At 37.8% G+C, this 23,147-nt stretch overlaps 1 protein-coding gene across 7 annotated transcripts in view; it reads left to right on the forward strand.

Moving 5' to 3' along the window:
- Positions 1-23,147, forward strand: part of ABCB11 (ATP binding cassette subfamily B member 11) — a 95,216-nt gene that overhangs the window by 33,081 nt on the left and 38,988 nt on the right. For all 7 annotated transcript variants that reach the window (XR_003793934.1, XR_003793935.1, XM_029225204.1 and 4 more), the window contains 9 exons: positions 2,600-2,724; positions 4,176-4,350; positions 10,351-10,464; positions 12,416-12,526; positions 14,757-14,882; positions 16,278-16,481; positions 18,063-18,233; positions 18,744-18,945; positions 19,866-19,941. Coding sequence is in view for 5 of the 7 variants with exons in the window: in XM_029225204.1 (XP_029081037.1) it covers positions 2,600-2,724; positions 4,176-4,350; positions 10,351-10,464; positions 12,416-12,526; positions 14,757-14,882; positions 16,278-16,481; positions 18,063-18,233; positions 18,744-18,945; positions 19,866-19,941 (1,304 nt within the window). In the remaining 2 variants the exon portion in view is untranslated. The remainder of the gene's footprint in view (positions 1-2,599; positions 2,725-4,175; positions 4,351-10,350; positions 10,465-12,415; positions 12,527-14,756; positions 14,883-16,277; positions 16,482-18,062; positions 18,234-18,743; positions 18,946-19,865; positions 19,942-23,147) is intronic.

Here is a 23,147-nt window from a genome sequence, read left to right on the forward strand (position 1 = left end):
CTCAAGGACATGATCTCTAATTTTACAACAATCTTATAAAGTATTAATGCCATTTTAAATATAAGAAATGGAGGTTCAGAGAGGTAAAGGGACTTGTCTGGAACTGCACAGCCAGTGAATGACAGAATAGGATTCAAATTCAAGGAAGCCTGATTCTAAATCCCCACTCACTCTGCAGTGTGCCTGTGGCTTCCCGTGGTCTCCCAAGTTCAGATGCTTCCCTCAGAAAGGCCCAACAAATAAAAGAGATTTCTGCAATTACACTGTGTTCTCCATTCCATCTGATCAGTTTCAGAGAGAGGGTTATCTGACCCATTCAGAGAAGTATCCCAGTCACAGTTTCCATTCCCCAGATATGCAGGCCAAGAAAAAGTATAGGAGTAGGAATTTGGGGTCATCCCAGTTAAAAAACACTCCCAAGGATTGAGAAATTTTACTATTTTACTTTTAGAGTAGCCACATTAGATAACAGGTCATGGGGTCAGGCACACTAATAATTTGCTGTAAATGAGAATAGAATTTAAGTGAAAAGCTGCACATACATTCACATCATTGAGCAACAGGTACCGATCTCCATGACTGTATTTTCTAGCAAAATACTCTCTACACTCCACTGGCTGTATTACTCAAATGTTTCCCAGGTAATACAGAGTGACAATAGCAAAGAGCTCATTCTACTTAACTAGGCCACCACCTGGCTCTACCACCTGGCTCAAGAAAGATATGTTCAACTCGTCAAAATGTCAGTTTCCTCATCTTTAAAATAAGGTTAGTACCTCCCGAAGTCATTGTGATGACTCAAGGCATTATCCTTGTTACACACTTAGCATAGCATCTGGCACAGAATTAATTACTAAAGAGATATTAGCTTTTGTTTTTTTCCCAATCCACCAAATCATGCAAGTTTTACAACAGTCTTTCCTACCAAATGCTTTTCAGCTGCACTCCAGGGAAGCCTCAACTTCCACAGAGGGTCACTGGGGAGTCTGCAAACATTTGATTCAGCATTTTTTTCCCTCCAAAAAAATTTAATCTCTTTCTTCAAACCCACAAAAGATTAATATTCACACTCAAATGGATCATATGTCACGTTTTAACATGTTGGAGACCAACAACATAAACTGGTTAACTTGATTTCAAATAGGCTCAAAGCACAGTTTCTCTTGTCTCAGTGTCCATATTTCAACTTCTTGTAAATGTGTCACCGATTTGGAATGTTGTAGCTCTGCACTTGTTTCTTCTTGAATTCAGGTGTGTGCATGTTTGTGTAAAATGATACGAGCAATTTCACTAAGCTCAATTCAAAAGCAGGACAAAAAAAGGTGGAGGGGGCAATATATGACATATTAGAATGTGACATATTAGAACTGATCATAGGTTTTGTATGCCTTTGTATGACTTTTATATACCTACAGTGGGAAACATGAACAACTGTTAGATATTTCCCAATATACATCTTTTAAGTTCCTATATCAGTTTAATTGAAGTATCAAGAGATTCTTTAATGTACCATTACAATAAAAACTGATAACATTCGCAACTACTTAATTTTCTCATTACTATGCTCATTACATATTTCAGAAGTAAATTAGAAGAGGATTGTGGTAAAAACTGCCATACCATCCAAAGGCAAATTTTAATGTTGATTAAAATAGCCTTACTATCCTTTATTGTTGCCTTTCAATTCACAAGATTTATAAAATGTGGACTTGTGAAATAAATATATTGTAATAAAATACCACTTTTACTTATATGTTAAAATTCTGTCTAAGATTTTGTTTGATAAGGGTTTTGCTGCTAAAAGTTTGGAAAAACTTGGAAGATAAACTTTCTTAGTCTGGGTACTATATATATTTTTAGGTTTCTGAGCCAGTTAATCTTTCACAACATTTGCTTTTTCCCCTTCTTGTTTCTTAATCTGTGCCAGGGAAGTCTTTGGTGGTTGATTCTAACTAGGACTCAATCCAGGTCCAATTTTAGAAAAACTTAACTTGTTTAATATTAAGTGCAATGTCTTTTTCTTTCCTTTTGTAAAAAGCAAAACTAGTTAGTTGAGTCCCTACATTTGAGTCAAGTGGTGTAATATTTATCTGAAGCTTTCTCCTATGGAATTACCTCTGCTGCATATGCCTTTGCATGCTCAGAACCTCTCCCTTATTCTATATTCTAATGAATATGACAACACCTGCATGGGCCTCTGGTCTTTGCATGTGGTATTTGTCTGTAAACTGTGACATGGCCTTTGGACAATAGCAATGAACTCTGACATGGTTTGACTTGAAAACGTCATTAATATGTTGACTGAAACACTGTGGTCACATAGAATGCCCTATTTAGTACATACTCTGTGAGAAGTTTCGTTGAGGCTGACTTTTAATGGAGTCATTTTGATATGTCAACAACCAAACACCCATGGATGAGGCTTAACATGGCTCAAACTTGGACCAAATTCTTTCCTTGGTAAACGCTGTTCCAGTGGGAATCTAGTCTTGTATTAAACTGTGCTACATGTTTGCTCTGCTAGATGAATCAATGAATGGCGGAGTGACTTACCTAATTATCTGGTCTTCACATTTTATTTTTTTCGTTTGGACTTCAGAGTGTGTCCAAGTTTACAGACCGTGAATTGAGGGCCTATGCCAAAGCAGGGGCAGTGGCTGATGAAGTCATCTCATCTATTCCAACAGTGGCTGCTTATGGTGGTGAGAAAAAAGAGGTTGAAAGGTTAGTTAATTGAAATGTCTGCCACTTTCCTGAACTTTGTTGATCTGCATACTACCCTGAATCTTCCCCATTTTGTATAAAGTCTCAGATTCACCTTGCTATGGTCCCCTGAGGGAGCTTTTGTTCAAGAGGTGGCTAAGCTAAGCAATTAGATTGGTCAAAGCACCTACAAAAGACTCCCAAGACTTTAGCTCTGTGTTCTTGAAGATGATGCAGTTGGTGGCTTTTAGAAAGCCATCTTAGGTTGGATATTTGTTTCAAACTCTGATGGTGTGTGTGTACATACACCATACTTCATGCCAGTCTAAAACACTGTCTTCTGACATTAAGGAAAAGCCTACCTGATCTAAAATGCAATTTTGCACTTTTTTATTGAGCACTTTTTTTTTTTTTTCCGCGGTATGCGGGCCTCTCAGTGCTGTGGCCCCTCCCGTTGCAGAGCACAGGCTCCGGACGCGCAGGCTCAGCGGCCATGGCTCACGGGCCCAGCCGCTCCGCGACATGTGGGATCTTCCCGGACCGGGGCACGAACCCGCGTCCCCTGCATCGGCAGGCGGACTCTCAACCACTGCGCCACCAGGGAAGCCCAATTGAGCACTTTTTTATTCAATGTGTTTTATTCAGCTACTGTACTATATGCTCTTTCTAAGTCTAAGATTTCCATTTAATCAAATAACATTTAGCATTGATATATTATAGACCATCATTCTAGGAGATTAACTGTTAATGGAAATCAAAACCTAAATGACCAAAACAACACAGTTGTCAAAACTTTGATTTTATTTATTCTTCCATTTATCTAGTATTTGTTGAGTGCTTATCAGGTGCCAGGTACTGATTTTATAAAACAGCCACCAACTTAACTAAACTTTTATTGCGTATGTTGTAGATCTAGTATGATCACATTCTCAGTTGCTACCAAATTCACCAAATGAAAAAGAGAATAGGATTTACAACCTCTGATTATCCTCTTTTCATTTTTTTTTCTTTTGCTTCTTTTGTTTGTGAAGTGATTACCTTACTTCTCATAAAACATTGCATTAGCATATTTCCTCCACTATGGAAGATATTATCTTTCATGTCATGTGACTTAATGAGAGAATTCAAACACAAATAATACTAGACCCCTCATGGTCAAACATTAGTGTTGAAAATTCTTTTCTCTTGGGGCAAAGCTTACCCCACTGTACTCATCCAAGAGGTAATCAACTATGAGGCTTTGTTAGGCATCATCCTTTCAACACATTGTCACTGCCAGATTGAAGCAACTTTTAAGGAACTACACAGGCATTATTGTTGTTTTCTTTCCCTAAAGCTGCTCTGTGTTTGGAATGATTTTATAAGCATTGATTAAAACCACTGCATTGTGGCCTGTTCTAAACATTTTAACTTGAACTGCTGCTGCTGCTGTTGCTGTTGCTGAAATAGACTCAAATGTTTTCTGTTCACAGGTATGAGAAAAATCTTGTGTTTGCCCAGCGTTGGGGAATTAGAAAAGGGATAGTGATGGGATTCTTTACTGGATTCATGTGGTGTCTCATCTTCTTGTGTTACGCTCTGGCCTTCTGGTACGGCTCCAGACTCGTCCTGGATGATGGAGAATATACAGCAGGAACCCTTGTCCAGGTACTTCCGTCTTGATGACCTAGACAGAATATTTCCTGCCGGTATCTCAGAAAAGTCCACAGTGAAGGCATTCTGTTTATCCCGTTAGTGTCTGAAGGAGGAAAGCCTCAACGATTTGATGGAGTCCATCTGTTGAGACAGCAATACTTGTGCCTTTTATAGTAAAGGGATGCTGAGCATTTGAGTTCATGAGCCTCGTGATTTCATGCTTTCCAATCAACAGAAGATATTATAGCTGTAAAACAATGATTTTTCTGATTGAGTCCAAAAGATGAAAATGGAAAGTCAGGGATCTCCTAGCTAAAAATTAACAGCTTATGTGGTTGAGCTTAATAATGGCATAAGATATGTGCTAATGGACATAGTTTTTAAATACACTCACTCATAGTTACTAAAATACAAAGCCAATAATATCCTCAACTGAACAGGTAATACAAGTATATTTTATTTCTCACTTGCACTGTAGCCATGCTATAGCTAATGCCTTGGCTACTTTAATTTCCAGTATCTTTTCAGTTGTCCTTTCAAGAATTAATTATTGAGCATCTACTATATGCCAGACTCACACAAAGTGTAGAGAATTCAGTAGTGAGCAAAAAAAAATGTGATATTTGCCTTGATGGAATTTACAGTTTAGTGGGGAAGCTAAACAATAAATAATCACATAATGCGTAATGACGATGGTATTATATGCTGCAGAGGACAGGGACCTCGACAGTGAATTGCAGGTGTGGATGGGGTCAGGGAAAGCCCTTCCGCTCACCTTTCCTTCTTAGCTTACAGCACCTCTCCTTACAGTTAGACTGTTGTCATTGTTAAAATTCCCAACTGGATGGCACTTCCCCAGTTAGGTCTTCCATGCTCATCCAATCTTTTATTCTCCTGCATGGTTTGCTGAACTTTTCCTTTAGAGTCCTTGAATGAATCTGAACACTTGCATTTATTTACATTTGTTCCTGTCCCTTCCCACCCTCACACAGTAAGCTCCATGAGGTCAGGGAGGTAAAACATGAAATATATGTTCCATTTGGTCTGTTAATTATTCAATAAATTATATTAATTTAAAAAGCATGGAAGTGGTTTCATATAAGATTCTTAAAAAAATATATTTTGGCTCCAGATTCTAGGTAGGACAGGCATCAATTAAATAATGCAAAATACCAAAATTTTGTGCACCAGAAATTTGCTAGCCAGAAGCCTGCAATTTAAGACCTACTGCTTTTATATAAATACATATCTAGGGAAAGTTGAATAGAAATTCCACTTGCAAATAGAAATGATTATTAGAGGTCAGACCATAATCACTCTAAGGCACTGACTTTATTTCATTAAGAGCATGGTAATACACGAAGAATGACTTTTTAAAATTCAGTTTTTCTTTGAAAGATAAACAGCTGGCATCATTTGAAGTTTGTTTAAAAAAATTAAATATGACAAGTCATGTTAAAATGTCTTGTAAACCTTAAAGGGATAGCATAGATGGAAAGTGTTACTATTATCGTAATTTAACCACTTTCTTAATAACTTTAATATAGCTTTGCACATTTGAAAAGCCAGTGAAAGTACTGCAGGTCTAAAACCTGACTGTAAAGTCCTTTGTCTTTATTGACCTAATGATTCTTAAGAACTTTCAGCTTTACCAAACTAGAAATACCAGTAGTTGACTTTAGTCTCAGCAGCTTGTATCTGCTCGCTCTGCAGAAAGATATGCACTGAGAAAAGACATTCTTCTTTTGATTCCTTGCCTGCAAGGAGGGGACAGAAGTGTGTACAAATAACGGTTCAGAGGGCAAAATGAAAAAATGGTATTGAAAATACACAATTCCAGTTGGAATCACTGAATTACCACTGAGTTACCCTTGGTAACTCTCTTCAGCGAAGATCCAATTTTATGGTTCTGTTAAAAGATAAACTGAGGCATATTAAAATTTTTAGAAGTTTGTTTGAGAAAAAATAATTCCTGTTGGGCACACCAAACCAGAAGTGGTTAGAGGGGGTCTATTAATAAAAGCTAGGGGAAAGACTTTTATAGAGAAGAGGAGGAAGCAAAGCAAAGGAATCATTTGATTAACTGTAGCTTAAGTAGTTGCCTTACTGGGGAAAGCCTAATTGGCTGATTGGTTGTCCTTAGGTTTTGATTTCTTAGCCTTGAGGCATGCAGGCTTAGGTTCTGGTCGCTTATGTAGGCTGCCACATTAGGTGGCATTAAAGCCACCTCGGTCTAACGGCGTCCTTGTTTAACTCATTGAACAAGTTCTCACCTTCAAGTTTCCTGCCCGTTGGATTATAGGCTACTCTATACCTTCTGTAAAGAATTCCTTCTCTCAACTGATATTTCTTGAGTACTTACTATGTGCAGACATGGCACACTATGTGTCTCTAACATTTTAATCATCAATAACTAACCTCACCTCCTTTTCCTAAACTTTTCCTTGCAAGCCTCCACTTACATCTTAAGAAACTTTTCTTTGGGAAGATGAGAGACATTCTTTAACAGTATAATCATTGGTAAGCATTCCCTTTGTGGTTCTCTCTCTCCCTCTCTTTCTCTCTTTCTCTTGAGCGTGCATGCACTTTTTTGGCCATGCTCTGAGCAACAAACTATAAAGGCTGAGTTTGCATAAGCTGAGTTGAGTGTTTTTAATGCATTAAACTAACAATTAGGTTAATCTAACACATTTTGTGATGCACAAAATCATTATTGGCTGCACGGTAATTGGGCATAAATGGTAAGTATTTCACATAAATGACTGTAATTAGTATCACTTGTACATGGACAAAAAACAGACTCTATGATCTATTACGAAAAAAAGATGAAAGGGAACTGAATGGTGCTGATGGCTGCTCTTTCATGCCCCTAAGTTTCAGGACTCGATAATGAAAAAGTAACAGCAGTAATAGAGAGGAACATTATTCAGTGTATACAAGGTGTCAAGCACTGAGTGAAGTATTTAATATAATTACCATGTGTAATACTCACAACTTCATTCTGTGATTGATGCCATTATGCTACCAGTTAAAAATGAAATGGAGCTATGAGGTTGAGAAATATATGCCAGATAGCACAGGGTGGGATTTGTGCTCAGATCCCTGTGACCCTGAGGCTTGACCCATTAACTACTGTTTTCCTGTTTCTGAATCTCTTCCAAGGGGCCACAGATCCCTTTTAATTTAATTTATTTATTTACTTATTTAATTGAACTCTAGTTGATTTACAATGTTGTGATAGTTTCAGGTGTAGAGCAAAGTGATTCCGTTTTTTATATATGTATATGTATATATATATTTTTTCAGATTCTTTTCCATTATAGGTTATTAAAAGATATTGAATATAATTCCCTGTGATATACAGTAGGACCTTGTTTATCTATTTTATATATAGTAATGTGTATCCATTAATCCCAAACTCCTAATTTATCCCTCCCCCACTCTCCCATTTGGTGACCATAAGTTTATTTTCTATGAACAGATCCCCTTTTCTCCAGCACAGCACACCCACAGATAAATTATTCCCCAGAGGTCTCTTTTGCCCTCCCTCTTCCCACACCACAGTCCACAGGGCTGAAGAGTGAGATATTTGGGGTGAGAAATGATGTGTGCTAGCTACTGCGATGGTATTAGGATGTGTACCTCTGTCTGTCTCACTCCCTCTTTCCCTGAGGACCCCGAGAGAGATGTTTGCTTGAGGTAGTGCTTGCAAAGCCAGGCTGAGCAAGGGTTTGACTCTAAACTTCAGTTCAGGCCACTAGTGAGTTGGTCTAGAATCAGCAAACCGTGGCCCACAAGTTAAATCCAGCCTGTGGCCCGTTTTTATAAATAAAGTTTTATTGGAACATAGCCACAGTCATTCATTTCCTACCATCTATGACTGCTTTTGTACTACATAGTCGAGGAATTGAGTTGAATAATAGCTTCAGCCCATATGGCCTAAAAAGTCTAAACTCTTTACTAACTGGCCCTTTATAGAAAGTGTTTACTGACCCCTGAACTAGGACATGTGGAAGGCTTCTTTTGCTCAGTTAGAAAGACCTCTGATGAGGGTGGTCTTAACACAAATTAGACCACAAGTACTGCTCTGTCTGTTCATCTTCTCACTTCCTAAGTGTGGAATCTCACTTCTTTCATCATCATCACCACTATTATTTATGTGGCTGACATTGGATTAATCACCTTTACACACATTATCATTTACTTCTCATAACAATCCCTTGAGGTATATGCGATCATTATCCCCTGTGTTACAGATAATGAACTACTGGGGCTTGAGAGAGTAAGTAATCTGCCAATGGGAGGAAGTACCTGCCATAATTAAGGAAAAGAACAGATGGACAGATGAAGGACAGTTGAAGAGAGAATGTTTGTCCCCATGCATAGAGTAGAGAATTCAGGGAGAAGGCAAGAAGGAGCTGGCCCACAGCATCTGGATATATGGAATAGAGAGGTTACTGAGAGGGAGGAGATGCCTGACTGGCTTTGAGAAGCCCCATGGTCCAGCCATAAGGGAGAAAGAGAATGGGGAGGGACTCAGGTATTTTGCCCTGATGTGCTATAACCCATGGGAAGAATCCAGCTCATGAAACCACCACAGACTAAGTTCATTTGATTACCCGAAAAAGACTACATTCATGCAGGTGCCAACCTTTATTTTAGCTCAGAAAATAACTCCAGTCCTCAATACATGGTGGCCAACGAAACAGCCTCCATGTGAGTCACATGACTAAAGCTCATTCTTTGGTTGAGAGGGTGAAGTCTTGTGCTTCTCCTAGAGGCCAACATGAGGAATTGCCTCTTTGCTTCTTTATAAACAGCACTGATTAAAAACAGAGTGCTGACCTACTAGAGAATGGACTTGAGGATATGGGGAGGGGGAAGGGTAAGCTGGGACAAAGTGAGAGAGTGGCGTGGACATATATACACTACCAAATGTAAAATAGATAGCTAGTGGGAAGCAGCCGCATAGCACAGGGAGATCAGCTCGGTGCTCTGTGACCAGATAGGGAGGGTGGGAGGGAGGGAGACGCAAGAGGGAGGAGATATGGGGCTATATATATATATATAACTGATTCACTGTGTTATAAAGCAGAAACTAACACATCCTTGTAAAGCAATTATACTCCAATAAAGATGTTAAAAACAAAACAAAACGCAAAACAGAGTGCTGTTGTGTAGGAACATCTGATCATGATCAGGTAGCCTTCCCCTAACTTAATGAGATGGCCAGGTTGGTGAGTCAAAGAAGAGCTTCACCAGCTCTGCACAGGAACCTGGCCACTCCACTTGTGTGCAGCAGCAGTAGATGAGCCTGGGAGCTGGACAAAATGTCAATCAAGAGCCTGGATTCAAATAATGCTCTACCCCTTAATACACGTTGAGACACTGGGTAAGTTAGGCAGCCTCCATACACCTGTTTCCTCTTCTGTTGTAAGGATTAAATGAAGTAATACGAGTAGAGCACTTAAACACATACCTTACTATTATTGTTATTATTGCTAGTAGTAGTATAGCAGTAGTTATCCTAAAAACTAGTTCACTAGTAGCAGGAATATAGCAGTAGTAGTAGGCATATTTTGCATGTACCAGTCTCTAGGACAATCAAGCTAATCACAGTGTCTTTATCATTTCAACAACCCTTTAACCAGAAGTCTTTAACATTATAAGGCTGTTTATATAATGAATCAATTATCGTATCACTACTCTAACCCACTCAGTGTCTATGTGCTGCCTTGTTTAGACCTCTTACTGATCTAAAAACATGTTCTTCTTTGTAGAATAGTGATGTTCAATCAAAAATAATGTAGTCTTTTAAATCAAAAGAGCAGAAAAATTGGAGATACTTTGCAGAACAAAAACTGTTCCTAGTGTTTCCAAAGAGCTATTTAGCTTTCAAACTCCCACAGAAGAATATTTCTGAGAAATCTTTGAGTTCACTTGGGCAGCCCAAATGACAGTGAAGACTATTTACAAATTGATGGAAACTATGTTTGTCTCTTTTTATTACAGATTTTCCTCAGTGTCATAGTAGGAGCTTTAAATCTTGGCAATGCCTCTTCCTGTTTGGAAGCCTTTGCAGCTGGCCGTGCGGCAGCCACCAGCATTTTTGAGACAATGGACCGGGTATGTAAAAGCCAAAAGTAAAGGCCATTAGCAGGTTGGGGCGGGGGGGAGGAATGAACTCACGAGGAATTTATCCTCAATGTTAAAAACTATGAGAAACTATCACAATGCCCTTAATTCAGCAGTACTTAAATAAGTGCTGTCATGAGCCAGACCCCATTCTGAGCTGGCAGTGCAAGAGTGAAATAGAACAAATAAGGCCCCTGCTCTCATATCATATGGGAAATAGGCAATACCGAAGTAGGCACATTCAAAGATAAGATAATATTAGATGGTGATAAGTAAAAGCAAGGAAATAAAATAGCTCAGTGTGATAGTGGTTGGGATAGGGGATGGATTGAGTGACAATCCATCACTCAATAAATTGAGTGACAGTGACAGTGACACCGTTTCTGAGCTGAGAACCGAAGGAGGTGAATCAGCCATGCAAAAGGGGACTCGTGGGAGGGGAGATGCCTGAGAGGTGAGAGCAGGGAGGTATCCATGGAAGAGATCTCCAGGTTGGAAAAGGGCTTGGTGAGTGCAAGGAACTAAAAGTCAGTGTGACTGAACAGAGTGAGCAAGAGACAGAGGCTGGAGGAATGGGAAGGGGCCAGATCATGCAGGACTTTAAGACCAAGTTCGTAAGATTAGATTAACTTCTAAATGTGACAGAAAGTCTACAGGCTTGTAAAGGACCCTGGCAGCCTGGCTAGGATTTCCCTGGTTAAGTTATTGAAGGACATCAGTGGTCAGGCTAGAGAGGTAAAAATTCAAGAACAGAAGCGGGGAGGTGGCAATATGTTGTTTTATATTTTGGGGTTTCATTTATTGGGGTATAAAAAGATTGTTGAAAACCACATAGAGCTATCCAAAGTCTACCTCATTCTTAGGGTTGTTGCATGCTCAAGTAAGATGACGAGTCTGAGAGGCCCCTGAAACGATTACAAAAAATTAAGGCATTTAAAAATTATTTTATTATTTTTACTAGAGACCAAAGAAGAAGAAATAGATGACACTGTAGCCCCAAATAGAGATATGATGATGAATTTCTCTCACTAGTGAGGGAGAGGGACCCTGGAATGTTCTGGTAGATGGAGATGACCCTCACTCTTGTCTGATGACCTAACAACATGGTTAAGTTCTGAATTAGGCTCACCACTAACAACAACAGAGGTGGAATTCAGCATGTCAGTTGGAAGTTGGTATATTTGAAGACACCACTTGAGAACGTTAGTTTTAATCATCATCTACAATAGATACTTAAATGTTGGGTACTACTGGACCCTGGCCTCTTGAGATGCCTCTGCTTCCTCAAGTGAACAAATGGGCGTATCACCTGTCTAGTTAGGTTACAGTGATGATTACATAAATGAAAACAGCATATTAAAACACCTTGTACATTGTCTTCTGTGGTATCTCAATGTACAATACTCCATAATAATATCAATATATTATATACTAATATATTAATTATAGATCAATACTATATATTTCCATAACATCTATGGAAAAACCCAAACGAACTTTTTGGCCAACCTATTATATTATTTTATTGTCATTATGTAATAATATATCATAGTAGTATACAGTAAATACTAATTAATTAAATTAATGTGATAATATTTTATACCAATTATATGATCATTGACATTTTATATTAATTATAATTAATTGTATATTAATTATTTATGTAAGTTTGGTTATATATAAATATATGTAATATATTAATACTACTATATAGTAATAGTAATTACAATAGTAATAATCTCACATTAATTTCTCAGTGAATGGTAGTGAATATTATTACTATCATTAGTGCATATTTAATGTGGAAGCAACTTATCTTTGGCATATCACTGCAGTGTTTAACCTGGTTGTTGTTCTGTTTTATGAATCAGTTCAAAGCGAGATGGACAGTAAATGCATATAATACATGCTGTTGCTATATTGCTTTTATATTCTACTCCAGAAACCCCTCATTGACTGCATGTCAGAAGATGGTTACAAGTTGGATCGAATTAAGGGTGAAATTGAATTCCATAATGTGACCTTCCACTATCCTTCCAGACCAGAGGTGAAGGTAAGTGCCAATTTCTTCTTTGATGATTCATTTCCAGAGCCACAGAATAATTGTTTTCATGAAGCGTGACTTATTTTCCAGGAACAAGGCAGGGAGACACATTTCTCTGGAAGTGACCTCAGGTGTCTTGTCATTCCTCAGGCCACAAACCATATTCCTTGTGATAATAATATATGCAAATCTCTCTGGTGGGAACACAGTCTGGTAGCACATTCAGGTTAAGTCAACTGAGTGATGCTCTGTTAAGATGAGTAGCAGATCCTGTCACTGTGAGTACAAGCTAAACAAACTGCAAAACAATCAGAACAATCCAGAAGGATGGCTTATCAACCACCTCCTTAAAGCCTGCAGGAGGCGGGACACTGAGTGGGTAGGGTATGAAGTGGCAAAGGAAAGCTGCTGTCTTTGACGTTTTTTATTTCCTATCCATAAGTTCACAAGGATCTCTAGATCCGTCCCTGAAGGAAAGGCAATCTTGTGATATTATGGTCACATGTCTTGTACTAGGTGATTGTCCAGGGCACATGGTGAAGAAAATTTACAGTTTTCCCGCACCTACTGAGCAAATATCTTTAAAGCCAATTTACCCCACAGGAAAACTAGGATCTACTCCCCAAATGAACTGGCTTTGGGAGGAGACTTATCCCTCATTTTTAAAGAGTATCTTTAGCCACCCTTTCTTTTTATTTTTTTATTTGAAATGTAATTGATGTACAGTATTGTGCTGGTTTCACGTATACTACATAGCAATTTGACATTTGCATACATTATGAAATGATCACCATGATAAGTCTAGTAACCATCTGTCCCCATACAAAGTTATTACAATATTATTGACCATATTCCTTATGCTGTATATTATATCCACGTGCCTTTGTTTTATAGCTGCAGGCTTGTACTTCTTTATCCCCTTCACTTATTTTCCCCTCTGGGAACCACTCCTTTGTTCTCTGTATCTCTGAGTCTATTTTCATTTTGTTTTGCTTGTTTGCTTATTTTGTTTTTTAGATTCCACATGTAAGATCATACAGTATTTGTCTTTCTCTGTCTGACTTATTTCACTTAGCATAGTACCTTCTAGATTTATCCATGTTGTCACAAATGGCAAGATTTAATTTTTTAGAGCTGAGTAATATTCCATTTTGTGTGTGTGTGTGTGTGTGTGTGTGTGTGTGTGTTTATATGTGTATACCACATTTTCTTCATTCATTTATCGATGGACACTTGGGTTGCTTCCATATCTTGGCTATTGTAAATAATACTGCAATGAACACTGGTATGCATGTATCTTTTCAAATTATTGTTTCTGTTTTCTTCCAGTAAATACACAGAAGTGAAATTGCTGGATCATATGGCAGTTCCATTTTTAATATTTTGAGGAAACTTTGTACTGTTTTCCATAGTTAGCTACCCTTTCTTAATACTATTTCTATTACCCCCACAGAACTCAATCCCATGCAACTTAATTCTAATACTACATACTTATAATGTAGGTATATATATATATATATATATATATATATACACACACACACACACACCTCATACATATCTGTATATAAAACATAGTTACATATATTCTGATAACATTTCTGAAGTATATTTTTGATTACTGTAATGTAGCACTATATATATATATATATATATAAACATTAAATGTCAACATATGTAAAAGTGCTTTGTGAAATATAGATCACAAGGTAGTACTTAGTAAAGATTTTTGAACAGATGACTGAAAGCTTCATTTATAATATCTGTTCGGAGCTAGTTCATAACAGCTGTTCAGCAAATACCGGTTGAATTGAAATACATTTATGTCATTTCTGTTTTATCTTCTATCCCCAATGCCAGTAATTTGTTTTAATAAAGTCTTCTACTGCTAAGTGGCTTTCTCCCCTAAGCTAATTGGGACAGTCTCCTTGAGGTATCCTGACGTGTCAGAAACATTTTAAATTAGATTCTAGAACATACTTTTCAAATTCGGCCTGGCTTATTTACTTCAACAGTGTTTTATTTGTTGGTTACAGCTATCAGTTTATTACTAAGTAATGTGCTAAGTGCTAAAACCACATCCTAGGCATTATTTACTAATTTTTCTGGTTATTGAGGGAAATCAGTGGATATTGCTTTGAGGGCATAAGTAAACACATACACAGTGTCCTCACAAAGCATTCTAACTTGTAGCCTAATTGACAGCAATCTGAACATTGGTCTTTTCCTTTCTCTGCAGATTTTAAATAACTTAAGCATGGTCATTAAATCAGGGGAAATGACAGCTATGGTAGGATCCAGTGGAGCTGGGAAAAGCACGGCACTGCAGCTCATTCAGCGATTCTATGACCCCAGTGAAGGCATGGTGGGTATTTTCTAGAAACTTCTTAATCCACGGGGATAGGAAATTGCAAATGGTTATACATTGGTCAGACACAAAGGCCTAGCATACACAGAGACCGTCCTGACATCTGCATAGTTGACAATGATTTTTGACGGAACCAACTGGACTAATTCCCTCCATGGTGGTTGTGTTCGATAAATAACCGGCCCATATGCTCAGTGATGCAACTGAATGTGCAGATACATTCAAAATGGTATTGCTGCCTCTTCAGTGAGGGAACATTTCCATTTCTTTCTTCTTATTGTAACAAAATTATTATTGTTCCCTAAGGTTCTCCAAACGCTAAGTATAAGAAAGCTTACATGACCAGAATTAACAGAAAACAGCTCTTGATTATTGCTTTGAGAAGTTAGGTTCAAAAACTACTGTTTCTTTCTCCTTGTGTTTGTCTGACTATCAACATAGATTGAAACTAAAAAAAAATATTAATAGTTGCTATTTATCAATATTATATGTCAAGTGCTTTATGAAAATCATCACTTATTTTCACAGTGACCTCCAAAAATAAATATGCCCGTTTCGCAAATGAGGAAGGAGAGAGATTGAGATCTGAACCCAGATCTGTTGGATGCCAAAGGCTATGCTCTTTTCACTCTGCCTCAAAATCATTCTTGTCAACATCTCCGTGATGCCTTTAGATAGGATCATTTGACTGTATATTAAATGACTTCCATGCAATGAGCTCTATATAATGCATGTACTGTCAGAGTGACATGGCAAATGTGATAGGGTTCTCTTTCTTCACAGACACTTTGTTCTCTGATTGGGTATTCTTTGCTACATACCACCATAACTATGTTCTGAATATATAGAAATCATGTTTTCTTGATGTAAAATTTTTACTTTTTTCTAACAGTAATATTTATTTACTTATCACACTTACAGTTTCAATTGCTTTTGAACAGCCAAGTGTCATTTGATGAGTCTGGCCAGAAAGTAAGATTTTGTTCTAAACATATATATACAAGATAGAGATCATTGCTTATTTTCATTGTGTCTTTTGAAGTTCATTTTGGCCTCAAGTCAAAAGATAAAAATATTCAAAGTATGGTGAATAACTGACTCTACTCTTTATTAAGGAATTAAAAACTTTTCTACTCCTGGGCCAATCATGTTAAACTATATCAAGTGAGCTTTATACCAATTGTGTTTCTACAGTGAATTGTCCTACAGCTATACTTGATTTCAATTTATGTTGTCATCCTTATATTAACAGCCACATTGTAAGCGGAAGTGTTTCTTTTACGATCTCGTTGGTCTCTTTTTTTTCTCCCCATAGGTCAAGTACAGCCTAGTAGTATGACTCAGAACTCTGAAGGATTCCAAGAGAAGTGACCTTGTATTCTTGTTCTCTAGGTGACCTTGGATGGCCATGACATTCGCTCTCTTAACATTCAGTGGCTTAGAGCTCAGATCGGGATAGTGGAGCAAGAGCCTGTTTTGTTTTCCACCACCATTGCAGAGAATATTCGCTATGGCAGAGAAGATGCAACAATGGAAGATATAGTCCGAGCTGCCAAGGAAGCCAATGCCTACAGCTTCATCATGGACCTGCCACAGGTATCCCTAGCCTCTCATTCCAGTGGGAAACCCAGAAGTCATAGAAGGCAAAAAAATTACACAGTAATGTGCATTTCTTTTCATTTGATTCCTAAATTATTAAAATCTTAATGTCATGTTTTAATTTTATGCCCAGAAATGTATCTTGAGTTTCTCCCCTTTGTCTGAAAATATATTGTTGTTAATATATTAAAAACCTACCAAACTGGGGTAGCTTTCTTTTAAAAGCTCCTTTGACCCAGATACAATTTCCTTATTCTGTCTGTTAAGCATTTGTCTAAGTGGATGATAAGTTTGTCATGTGGCAGTAACTTTCACAATGCCCTTTTGATGGCTATCATTGTCACTGCTCTTTAATTTTCTTGTGCTTGGGCAGCTAATACTGTGTCTTCAGTACTGTATCTCACATATTCAAAATCTCCTCATTTATCTTCATTTTATACAACACGACAACAAAAACCAACTCCCTAGTAATATACTTGTACGGATTTCGCGGCCAATGGTCTGCTCAATGGAAGAGTTATTATTGCTAGTTTACACATAGTTAGTGCTTACTACATATCAGGCACTGTTCTAAGCACTTTACATCTGTTAATTCATTTAACTCTCACAATCATCCTGTCAGGCAGCTACTATTATTATCCGCATCTACCGATGGAGAATTGAGGTTCCAAGAGATCAAGTCACTTGCTCAAGGCAGGAGAGACAAGGATCTCATCCAGGTGGTCTGGCTCCAGAGTCCGTGCTCTAGAATACTTCCTACTCAGCCTTCTAAAATGTTTGTAGGAATAGGATTTCAGCTGTGAGTATTATATAGTCTAGTGGTTAAAAAGTATAAAGCTTTAGAATCAGTCTGCCTCCGTACAAATCCCAGCTTCTCTACTTGCAAGCCTTATGAACTTGGGCAAGTTACTTTGCCTCCTCAGGCCCCAGTATTTCCTTATGCATCAGTTGAGCAGAATAATAGTACCTACCTCATGTGGCATCTGTGAGGACTAAATATGATGATATGTGTAGAGGGCTCAGATTCATGCTTTCTACATGGTAGGTGCAACTCATGTTGGCTAATAATAAGCAAGATAAAAGTCTGACCACAATGCCCCATTGTGAGATTCCAGTATAACGCTAGACACGCAAGATACTCAGTAACTGTTTGCTATTCATGATAATGATTTTAAAGCTACTTTGATCTTTCATTCATAACATATAGACAGTTTTAGCGTTGTGTTTTCCTGTGTTGTCTAGCTAGAGAAAAGAGACAATGCTTTGATACATGCTCTAATCCTCTAAGATGGATTTTCAGGACCCTGATCCACTTTTATTGTGGTGGAAACATTTTATTTGAAGTTGAGCTGAAGAGAAACATTTTTACATCCCAGAATGAAAGGATAAATCAATATCTTAATTTTATACACAAATATTGATTAGATAATATCCTGTTTCAGGAAAGAGTCTTTTTAAGTGAAAGGCAGACCTGTGAAAATTCATGCTTGAGGAGGAAGCTAGAAAGGACCTTTGTAAAGAATCGGTCAGGATCCTTCAAATTCTTCCTCTTCATTACTGATGTCACCTTCTTCCTAGCAATTTGACACTCTTGTTGGAGAAGGAGGAGGCCAGATGAGTGGCGGCCAGAAACAAAGACTAGCCATTGCTAGAGCCCTTGTCCGAAACCCGAAGATCCTACTTTTGGACATGGCCACCTCGGCACTGGACAATGAGAGTGAAGCCATGGTGCAAGAGGCACTGAGTAAGGTTTGTTGAAAGTCTGAGTTCCTTTCATAAGTCTGTGTGGAAATTCTTGTGTTGCTGTAGGAAAGGCAGCTGTGGAGAGAGGAGAGACAGAAAGAGGGACAGAGAAGGAATACATGGGTCAGTGTATCCATCTGGAACATATTGGCTCCCCACTATGTTCCTTACAGTTGAATGGAAGACATTATGATGTGCTTCTAAAAGCTGCACGTGTAAAATTTTAAATCTTGTTAAGTCTAACATAAAATATGTGATTTAAGAAATTTCCATTTTGGTTTTCAGCTGTTGATTAAGAGCAGCAACCGGACCAGTTGCTGATTGGTGTGATGTGATGTGATGGTGTTTATTAGCCACAAGAAAGCACGCTGGCATTTTCTAATGTCTGTATAGCCTATTTAAGGATCTTCCCAGGAACTGAGGCTCTGCCTTACTTGTGGATTCAGAGACTGCCCAAATGTCAATGTCAGCTCTGTCTTACAGTCTGGCTTAACTGTGCACTGTACACTCTTACAGGTTCAGCATGGGCTCACAATCATTTCTGTCGCTCATCGCCTATCCACGGTTAGAGCTGCAGACGTCATTATTGGTTTTGAACGTGGTACAGCAGTGGAAAGAGGCACCCATGAAGAACTGTTGGAAAGGAAAGGAGTTTACTTCACTCTAATGACTTTGCAAAGTCAAGGAGATCAAGCCTTTAATGAAAAAGACATAAAGGGCAAGTGCCTTTTCCATTATGCTTGTACATTATATTAAATAGTTAGCTATATATAATGTTTTTTGGATTTCTATGCATTTTAATATACAGTATCTTATTTGTTCTCCTCAAAGCCCTGGGAGACATTATATAGATGATAAAGGAAAGAACAATGCTCAGGAGGTTTATTTATTGATCAAGTCATAGAGCTAAAAGACAGGTCTTTTGTGGAAGAACTTTCAATTCCATCCCTTTTTTCCCTCACAGTTTGCAAATAGGAGAGTCTTCCTAGAGTGTCCTGCACTCAGTAGGAGCTCTCCTCTAGTTGGCTGAGTGAATTAACCAATGGCTAAAAAGGTTTATGCTTATTTTCACTAATGTAGATAGATACTTCAGGCCCTAGTGTACCTTCTCTTTTTCAATCTGAATTTTCAGGTTTGGTGGTTTACCTCAACCTACGTTAACCAAACATTCCAAACTTTCTGTACCATATCACGTCTGGATTTGTGAACGCTATTGGGTAAAATGACTGTATACGTTTAACACATGTGATTTATTCTGAAAAGTTTTGGTTTTGTTTTTTAACTTGGTGCGTCTATCTTTTTTTTTTTTTTTGCCACCTCTAGTAGGCTTCTCATAAGTTTTTTTGTGGTTCATATCGGCTATATCTATAGATTTTCTATTTCTGTGGTGATAACACATAGGCTATCATATAGTTCAAAAGATTCAATCTTGCTCAGTATTTTGATTTTTTTGTTGTTGTTTTTGTTAGAATGTGCTGGACAAGTGCTAACTTTCATTTATTGCAATAAAGTTAATAGACTGTTTTAGCATCAGACATAGTAATGATATGCTAGGGAAATATAGTAAATAATAATTTTATTTTGATATGGTTCTGTTTATTGTATACACTAAGGGATCACTTGTGTTGTGTTGAATAGGAAAAGATGAACCTGAAGATACCTTACTTGAGAGAAAACAGACCTTTAGCAGAGGGAGCTACCAAGCTAGCTTAAGGTAAGCTCAAGTCTCGGGGCAGATTTTAAAGTTTTCAGATGTTCTTAGGAGCCCACTGCAGCTAAGATCCTCTGGCAATACCTCAGGTACAACCTGGAGAGCCCTTACTTAAGCACAGCCCCAGGTCTTGTGTAATAATGAACATGCAGATGAATCCTTGCTTGCTATATTGACATTTCTGTCTCCAATTCATAGAGATTTTTTGTTTAAATTTGGCTTCTCATTTTATTGAGGGTAGGGGTCATGATAAAGATAATCTGTAGTTAAAACGTTGTTTATTAAGCTTAGAAAGGGGATTTTAAAAAAATCTCTTCAGACTTGTCTCCCAAAGCTAACTGTGGTATGAAGCACTGTCTTAAATGGAGTTCAAATTGATGCCTTTAGCTTCATTCTTCAACCTGCTGAGCTGTAATTGAATTACAAATATTTCTGCTCCCAGAGTTACCCATCCAAAGTCAAATCATTCTTTAACTAGATGAAATAAGAGAGTCATTGTCTGACGTTTAAAGAGAATTTTCCTAAACATGAATTTTTTTTCCCCTAGATCAATACATGGGCATTGACTTCCAAAGCATATTTTTGGAGCATGCTATATAGCAAGACTATAAATTTAGCTTTTCATTCTGGTTTAAAAGTTTAAAAAAAATAGTTCCTTTAATGTTAAAAGTCTATGTATTAAGAATAATTCTGCTGAGGAGTATTTGTCTATATTTGTGAAAATGTTATTCAAGATCTTTTTTTCTTAAGGTAGGAAACTATTTGTAGGCAACAGACTGACAGCATATTTCTCCACCATGGAGTTTACCATTTCTAGGACATTTAATTCAAGGCTGTGCTCTGAACAAAGACTCAGTTTAGGACTTGCTCATTCAAGGCAGCTAATTGTTTATTGAAAAATGGTTAAAGAAGCTTAAAATATAATATTCAGGTAACAACTCCAAGTAGTTCAAACACAGATTTACTTATTTTTAATATTCGCTGATTTTTATTTTTCCTTTTAAGAACAAGTCTATTCAGAAAAATTCTAAGAAATGCTAGTTTTGTTGAATTTTTTTGAATTTGGAAAGTAATAAAACAATAGCTTCATGTTTCTCTGTAAAATAAAAGATATAAAAATTGCCAAAAATGTTAGGCAATTTTTATAGACATCTGGTATTATGTTTAACCAGCTTTTTTTCTGATTGGAAGAAAAAAAATTATAAAGGTCATCAGAATCACAATCTGAAGATACCAACTAACTTCTTAAACACAGAAAATGACTAGGCAACTCTTTTGATCACTAAATTAAAGGTTGCAAAGAGATGTATCTCATGGTCATGTCAACAAGAAAATTAATATTTTCTTAATTTTTCAGATGAACAAAATTTTTCCCATTCTACTTAGTTTACTTACAGTTTACTATTAGGAACAGATAACCATTTTTAATATAAATATTTCCTATTTAGCTATTAGTTCTCACAAATTCTCCATCTGAGTGACTGGGAAGAGAAACACAGAAATACCACCTATACACAGAAAGTAGCTATTAACCTCCTGCAGAGAAAGATTTATAAGTTTGAGTAAGAAGGTCTGTTAAAAATATCTTATTGTGTATGCTGACAGATCGTTTTTTTTAGATGACTCATTGAAATGTTCATTTGTATCATATTTCCTTTTTTCAGTCCTTCTGATGCCTAAGTCTCTCTTTAGTAACGTATTTTAGGTTCAAGAGCAATTTCATGGATGACAGTAATTTCTTAAATAATAATGTTGACAGAGAGAACATATATTCCCAAATTAGCTGTTTTTATTGTGGTGGGAAGTGGCACTCAGCTTCTGAGGAAGGGAGGGGCAGATGCTGTAGGTTTCTGAAAAGGGGTGTGATAGAATTCTAATGCTGGTGTTTATGGCAGGCCAGAGGGGGCAGGTCAGGCCCCTGTCTCACACCCTTACTGCCCATGGTCTCACTGGGACAGCTTATGCTAGACAGGTGGAATGGTGGGCAACAGGGAATGAGAGAAAGAGAGATTTAAGAAGTATAAGATGAAATAGTAGAAATTTGAGGGGACGAGGATCAAGGTCTTCCATGCTCAGAACTGGGCTGTAGGCAGCTATATTTTGATGCCCTCTTCTTCTGCACATACTCCTACCTTGGCTTCTACTGCTCTGAGTTTCTATTTAGGCCCATAACCTTAAGTCTCAGCCCTGTCATGCACTCTGCTCTCTCTAGCTGACACATACCTATTTCTCACACTTTTGGGAGATGACCTCTCAACCTTAGTTAACCTAACTTAAAGAGATGACTCTATTGCTGCAGAGTTTCAGGCCAAGTGGGAGGGGATTGGGGTGTCCCGGAGGCCAGTGTGGTAGCAGGGAATCGGGGTGAGGTGTGGTTTCATGCCTGATCACAGTGAGACTTGGCAATAGTTTGAGCAAGAGCAAGGAAGATGGAGGACTTGACATAAATGCGCCTGTTGAACCTGGTGACTAAGGGGACGGCGATGCCATCAACAGAACATGGGAACAAATTAGAGTCATGCAGTTGATGCGTTGCTGCCTTCTCAAGAAGGCTAGATGAGCATCAATAATAGGCAGGCACCACCTTGGTATTTGTTTTAGTCTAACTTCACCTGCATACGGATGACAGAGAGAGACTTACGAATAGCTCCATCTAGATCACACTACCACAGCCGATGCAGGTCTCCTCATCTCTAAATCATTGTCTTTATGCCGTACTTCTTCAGATTAAGTGCTTTGATAGTGTAACTTCTATCCTCTCAAGTCTTCAGGATTGCCTCTATCACTTAAGACTCTATTTGCAAATGGCTGAAAACCTAAGCCAACCTGGTTTAACCTTTAAAGGGAAAGAATAAGTTAACATAACTCAATAAATAGTCCAAGGAGGCTTTGGCATCAAGTAAGGCTGGGGCTTCGATGATTTGTCCAAGATACATATGGTTTCTTTCTCTTTCCTTCTCTGCTCTACTTATTTTTCAGTATTCATTTTTCAGGAAGCTTCTTTCCTTGGCATAATTGCCAACAGCTTCCAGTGTCACATACTTTCAAGTTTAATCTAGAGGAGAGCAGGAGTCTCCTTCCCAGAAATCTCAGGGAAAAAACAAAACAATTTGAATCAATTACTTCCTGTATCTGCTCTATACTAAGTATATATAACTAGTAACTCTGTCTCCATGCTTCTCTTTATACTGTTCTGTCACTCAGCAATG

The sequence above is a fragment of the Monodon monoceros genome, unplaced genomic scaffold (genome assembly GCF_005190385.1).
Source record: "Monodon monoceros isolate NGI ecotype Baffin Bay Population unplaced genomic scaffold, NGI_Narwhal_1 Super_Scaffold_16, whole genome shotgun sequence".
Lineage (NCBI taxonomy): Eukaryota > Metazoa > Chordata > Mammalia > Artiodactyla > Monodontidae > Monodon > Monodon monoceros.